Source organism: Charadrius vociferus, unplaced genomic scaffold (genome assembly GCF_000708025.1).
Source record: "Charadrius vociferus isolate BGI_N301 unplaced genomic scaffold, ASM70802v2 scaffold467, whole genome shotgun sequence".
NCBI classification, from domain to species: domain Eukaryota; kingdom Metazoa; phylum Chordata; class Aves; order Charadriiformes; family Charadriidae; genus Charadrius; species Charadrius vociferus.
The window spans coordinates 827,636-834,163 of record NW_009649309.1 but is presented as its reverse complement, the minus strand read 5'-3'; the positions used below and the strand labels follow the sequence as shown (position 1 = coordinate 834,163).

The 6,528-nt window shown below is 41.8% G+C and overlaps 1 protein-coding gene across 1 annotated transcript; it reads left to right on the top strand.

The window, feature by feature from the left end:
• Positions 1-559: 559 nt before the first annotated feature.
• Positions 560-5,286, top strand: RPLP2 (ribosomal protein, large, P2). The gene is made up of 4 exons (XM_009889358.1): positions 560-716; positions 2,492-2,540; positions 4,647-4,745; positions 5,169-5,286. The coding sequence occupies exons 1-4, from the start codon at positions 594-596 to the stop codon at positions 5,243-5,245; spliced, it is 348 nt and encodes a 115-aa protein (XP_009887660.1). The 5' UTR covers positions 560-593; the 3' UTR covers positions 5,246-5,286.
• Positions 5,287-6,528: the final 1,242 nt, after the last annotated feature.

The window sequence follows — 6,528 nt, the reverse complement described above, 5'->3', positions numbered from 1 at the left end:
GTCTCCCGCGCCGTCGCCTCCTCCCAAGTAAGCGCGCGGCGGTCCCTTCCCCTCCCTCCCCCGCGGAAATGGTCGCTCCCGGCGCACCCGCTCTCGCCAGCGGGGCTTGGGAGAGACCACTTCGAGCGGGAGGGTGGAGGAGATGGCAGCCATGTGCTCTCCCGGCCTGGGCCTCCGCCTGGGCCTGGGGAGGGACAGGACGAGCTTAGGCGAACGCCGCGGAGAGCCGGGGCGAGCATGCCGTCCAGGGGGGCGAAGAGGTCTTCGAGAGGCCTCGGTGCCGCTTTCCTCTGGGAGAGCTGTGGGTGCCGGCAGCGGTAGGCCGAGCCGGCTGCTCGGGCGCTCGGGCAGCAGCAGCACCACTGAACCGGCGCAGGGCGGGAGCCGCCGGGGTTTTGCGGTGTTCCACAGGCGGGGGTCCGTGCTGGCAGGAGACTGGTATGCGGCCTCGCGTGCCGTGGGTTTTCATTTAAAAGTAAAGCACAACGATTGTAGCTGGAACAGGTTTGCTTCCCCCCAACGAGGAGATAAGCTTTCTCTGAACATGTAACTAGATCATTAGCACTGAAGGTCCAATTCTCTTGTTTTCCAGGATGCGTTACGTTGCAGCTTACCTTCTAGCGGTCCTTGGTGGCAATGAGTCTCCCACGTCAAAGGACTTGAAAAAGATCCTCGACAGCGTTGGCATTGAGACAGATGATGAACGCATGAACAAGGTGCCATTGGCTCTTAATTCCAGATGGTCATGTCCCAGTCAGCATCAGACATTGGAGCTGTTTCCTTGGCTTCGGTGTTTCTTCAATTGCCTTGCTGTTTTTCTAGTCTTACTTTGTTCAGGTGTTTGCTGATCGTTACGTGTGATTTCTGAAACACTGCTTAACTGATCAGAACTATTTTTACAATGTTTCTGTAGAAGTCTGGCTTTCTTATTTAATACCTGTCCTCCGCAAAGATCTCTTGTCAGTTGCTGCTGATTACTGACTGTTCAATGTAATAATTTTCAATGGGGTGGTGGCTACAGATAAGTATGTATTGAAAGTAAGTTCTATTCTGATATAATGTGTTGTTTGCACTTCATGTTTAATTTTGGCTTTTGGTCAGTATGGATTCAAAGCTAACATTTTAGAGGGCCTGACATTCAGTCATAAATTCTTACTTAGTGTACTGCAAAGAAGCATTTGTTCCTTCACCAAGAAACATAGGCAAATTACTACATGGATGTTAAAGGTATTCAATAATAATATGTAGGAAGTTTTTTGAAATGATTGTGTTAGAAAAAAAGGCTTTTTAAGAAGAGAGTATCTTCATTAGAATGCTTCCTGTGGTATGTTAGACCTTCAGTCTTGTGGACTTAAATGGCTGGAAAAAAAGAACCCCAAAAATGGTCTTATCATCTGGCCCATACTTGTATGCAGAGTGTTTCTAGAGAGGTGAAGGAAAAACAAGTTACTTTCCCAGCTGGAGGCAGTGTTTTACCATAGGCCTAACCAAATGATGGGTTGAGTGAGGTGACAGCATCCTTATTATGTTTTGGGATGTTGGTTTGAACTCTCATGTTTAAACACCAAGTCTTTTGGCTTTGGCTTGTTTATGTTTATTTAATACCTTCATAAATTAGTTGTTTTCTCTGATCCTCCAATATCCAGAAAGCTGCTCTGGAATTTGTTTTGGTCACGATTAATTAAGCCATTTCTATTGGCTGTGTCTTACGCCAGTGTAAATCTAGTGAAGCCTTAAAAACACCTTTCTGGATGAAGGAAGCATATAGATGCGGCATTTCACAGATTGCACTCTCTGTGTAAGCAGGAGGTGCCTGTTGAAAAGCTCTTGGTTAAAGTCCTTTGGCTTTGGTGGCTCTGCAGTGCTCAGCACTGACTCGTGGTAGAGGGACTCACCAGTAAGGTCTGTGGCATCCTCTTTTTTCTTTTTTTTTAATAAGTGCTTGCTTGCATCAGCAATTATTTGTTTTGTATTTTGCTTTCCTCATCCCTGGTTATACAACAATGGTAGTATAATTGAAGTTGGGACTCTCTGTTCCTGTGCAACAATACAATAGCCAGCTTGGCTATAACATTTGGTAACGCTGGGAACACGACCCTGTGGTTTTTGCTCTAGGGCTGAGTGCTTCAGAGCCTCCCATTGGTATTAAGCAAGATATGTTAACAGTCCCTCAGTGACTAACAGACCATTAGTGGGGTTTCCTAATTGGCTCCACAACATCTGGGTATCCTTCTTTCTGCAAGGTCCTTGGATTCATTATGAATTTATTGTAATAGATTTAATGAAAAAGCTTTCACAGAAAAGTATGAAAGACTTAGCTGAAGTTTTCATTTCAATATCCTGTTCTTTCCACTGAGAAATAAGGAATGTTAGGGCTGTATAAGCAGCAGGATGGAAGCATTGTATGTGATGATTAATCAGTACTGGTTTAAATGTAGCTTGTACTTATGCTGCTTTGAAACTGTTAACGTTCTAAACTTAAATTACACAGGTTATTAGTGAGCTGAATGGAAAAAACATTGAGGATGTCATTGCTCAGGGTAAGTACAGTCTCTGAGTGTCACAGATAATTGCCTCTACTACTTTGGGAACTTAGACCTGAAAGTGTAGAATTGTGGCCAACTCACTGATTATTCATCAGTTTAGCTTTGTGGTTGAGGACTTCCATGCTGGATCTCGGCTGAACTGACTGAAGTTCAGGTCCATTCTAATTCCCTGCAGGTCAGTGCCAGTACCTGCTGGGTTTCGCTTGTGGACCACATTGAACTGGAAAACTTAGGCATGTATGAGCTTACTGGTAGTCTGCTCATGACATAGTTTTCTGGACATGTTGATTGGCAAAAGAATTAGCTGTCCTTCAAGTTCTCTGGGAGATTTTTTCCTTGCGTTTACCCACTTGTATGCACCAATTATGTAAAACAGGAAGAACAGACTGTTAAATGTAAGTAAGTGTCAGTTCACGTTAAGAGTACAGTTACCAGCCTTCCAGTACATGTCTTTTAGAGCTCCCCAAGTCTGGCATTTCCTTTTCTCTAAGATAGGACTCTTGAGTGCTGGCTTTTGTAGAAGCTTGTGCTCCTACCTCCTGGCTCTTACTAAAGCTGAAAATTTTAACATTAAATAAAGCAGAGCTGAGGTAGCGCAAACGTTTCTGATTAATTAGTGTCTGTTATTTTGTGAGTGCCTAGGCACAAGGGAACTTTTAGGCATATATTTGCTTAAAGTTTTGCCAGGACTTTGCCTGGCCTTGCTGTTATGAGCAGTAACTGGACATTTCTATCCGTGTGGTCTGAAGACCTAAGAGAGCCATTATGCATGTGCTTACAACACACCTATAATACTGTAATACTTTTTCTTTAAATAAATTCTTAGAACATACTGACATGCATATGAAACATGTTTGTTTACTTGGCTATTTTATTAGGGCTTGAAGTAACAGGGAATTATTTAGAAACTGATTCCCAGAAATTGGGAATACAGGCAAACATACTGTGTACACGACCTCTGAATGCCAGGGGAGCCTTGGTATGTGAAAGGCAGATGTCAGAGAACTAGCCAGCTTTCCAAAGACAGGCATAAATCAGGAATCAGTTTGCTAGTCTCAAAGGAGATGCAACGGGGTTCATAGAATTTGTTTTAAATACTGTACTCTTTGCCATAAATACATTTTTCCCCTTTTCTGTGAGTGTGATCCAGTCATGCCCTCACAGTTCTCTATACTGTTAATAAAAAAGGGAGTTGTGGTTTAACCCCAGGCAGCTGCTTGCTTACACTGCCCCTCAAAAGGAGGGGGGAAAAAAAAACCCTCATGGGTTGAAATAAAGACAGTTTAATAGAACAATAATGAAAAAGGAATAATGAAACAGTAATAATAATGGTAAGATGATACACAAAATAAAGTGATACATCACCAGTTGCTCTTGCTACCTGATGATCAGTTGCTCAGCCTGTCCTGAGCAGTGATGGTGGATTCCTGCCCAACCCCCATTTATACACTGACCATGACATCTGAGGTGTGGATTATTCCCTTGGCCAGTTTGTGTTGTCTGTGCTCGTTCCCAGCTTCTGTGGGAAGCTGAAAAATTTCTTGACTAATGTAAACATCACTTAGCAACAACTAAAACACTGTGTGTTATCAACATTATTCTCATACTAAATCCAAAACACAGTAGCTACTAGAAAGAAAATTAACTCTATCCTAATTGAAACCAGGACAGGGTAGTGGGAAGTGGGGAAGCCAGTGCTGCCTATGTGTCATTTTTGAGGCATATTGAAATGGTTTCTGCGCTATTACGCTGTATTCAGAAAACATGCAGTTTTTTCTGTATGTGTAAAATTATATGTGTTTGACACTTTTTATATGAAAGTTTTGGAAAAACAAACAGGGGACTTGAGTACAAGAGAACTCACAAACAATATGCTGTCTGTTCTCAGGATAAGCCTTTGTGAATCTTAAATTCTTGAGTCCTTTTTCACAAAATAGCTTATACTTTCATATCATGACTGCAGCTTCTTGTTCCTTTCAGCTAACAGTGACAGGTTCAGTCCATGACATACGCTATCTGTTTTTCCTGCGCTCTGATTTCTCTTCCTTTTCATCTTACCTGTGTTCTTGCGATGAACATTTACTCTTCTGTCCCACTCAGGTAATGGAAAACTTGCCAGCATGCCAGCTGGGGGAGCTGTGGCAGTCTCTGCTGGAGGGGGCTCTGCTGCTCCTGCTGCAGCTGCTGCCCCTGCTGCTGGTGAGTATGGGTGGAGAGGCATTGTTACAGGGCAGCTCCATTTTTCTCTGTTAAAATATTAACAATCGAGTCCAAATTTCAAGGCTTTTCCAGTTTGGTAGTTCACTATGTGATTGAAGCAAAAACCTGAACAATTAGTTTTCCTTTGGGCAATCAGAAGTGTTAGCTCTTTATCCACCTTAAGATTGGTCTGGCTTAGAACGAAGAGTCAGACTGACTTCACTGTGTAAAGCACATCCCTTCAATAGTAGTGTCTGTGTCCCCTTAGTGTTTATATTTGGCTATTGAAAGGAAATGAGATGAACCATGGAGGTTGAAATACCAGTAATATGGAAGCTGGGAACAGCAAACTGTGTATCTTGAAAATCTGTGGTGCAGCAAATGTAAATACTGATGATTGGCTTGGTCTTTTCTTTCCTTCAGCTGAGGAGAAGAAAGAAGAGAAGAAGGAGGAATCTGAAGAATCTGATGATGACATGGGATTCGGCCTATTTGATTAATTATTTGTTATAGAGAAATTATTAAAATTCTTTGTTTTAAATGGGTTTTTGAGTTTATTACTATAACTATACAAGTCCTATGGGATTCAGACAGCTTTTCTTAAAATAGCTCTGACAAAGCTTTCATGTTTATCTATGTCTGAAACAGGTGTGTGACTTTTATGATGCTCCTGTTTCTTGAACGGTATGTGGAAGCTGAATCTACCTGATGTTAACTTAAGTTCATCTCCATACTATTTTTCGATCCTACTTACTCAGGAAAGACTCCTGTCTATTCAGCAATAAAAAGATTTTATTTTTTAGGATCTGTTTAATCAATTCCATAACACGTGAAACTGAATGGACAGCAGGTCTGAATTAGTTCAGAAACATTATCATTTCAGAGCTAGTTGTAGTAATTAGTTTTTGTAAACATCTGAAGTACTGATTTCATTGCTGTGTCAGATTTCCAAGATCTAGGGACACTACCAATAAAATGCTTAACTATGCCTGAATTTCATGTTACATCCGCATGCTTAACATAGAATCTGTAACAAAAAAAAACCCAAAACTGCATCCTGCTCTTCATGGGACACTAAGGTCAATGCAAAGGTGATCTTCATACTGAATAGTTGTTCTGGGGGTAGCTGAACTATAAGAATATGAATCACCTTGATCTGAGCAAAAAGAAACTAATTAATGAGGAGAATTGTATTTTTGGAGAACCGAAACTGATCTCTGGTGTGCTCAGAAGAACACATCGGCTTGGGAGGACAGTAAATTTTGGTTTTATTAAGTATCTTCTGCTAAGATACGATTCTGGCAGGCAACCTGTCTTGACTTGTGCAGCAGTCTTTGCCTGTCACTGTAAGTTGGTAGAGTGCAAGTAGCACATGTGATGATCTTCCTATGCCAAGTCTCCGCAAGTAATGTCAAAAAGAGGTGTCTGGGAACAGTCTATACTGTGAAGCTTTTCTAACATAGTTGCTTTAGAAAAAAAAAAAAAAAGCACTAGCTGATATAGCTATGTTGGTTATGAGTCATTGGACAAAGCACGGCAAGTACTTCTGAGAGGAGAGATGGGTGAAATCCAAGTAGGAAAAACTATTTTATCTCCCTGTGGTGTACTGAGAGAAAGTGCCCATTACTTTACAGCAGCCAAGGGAGAAAGCCATTGAAAGATCCTCAGACCTCAAAATGGCCATGATTTAAGCAACTAACCCTTGCTGCCCTTTGCCTGCTGTAAGAAAGAGTTTCAGGAGGTAACAGTGCCAATACCTTTCATCTACTTTGTCTCTTAAGTC

What these genes read in the sequence shown, in the direction of transcription:
- RPLP2 (XM_009889358.1), top strand. Translation starts at nt 594, where the DNA reads ATGCGTTACGTTGCAGCTTACCTTCTAGCGGTCCTTGGTGGCAATGAG. An exon ending in ATGATGAACGCATGAACAAG is followed by an intron (nt 717 to 2,491) that starts GTGCCATTGGCT and finishes TAAATTACACAG; the next exon opens with GTTATTAGTGAGCTGAATGG. An exon ending in TGAGGATGTCATTGCTCAGG is followed by an intron (nt 2,541 to 4,646) that starts GTAAGTACAGTC and finishes TGTCCCACTCAG; the next exon opens with GTAATGGAAAACTTGCCAGC.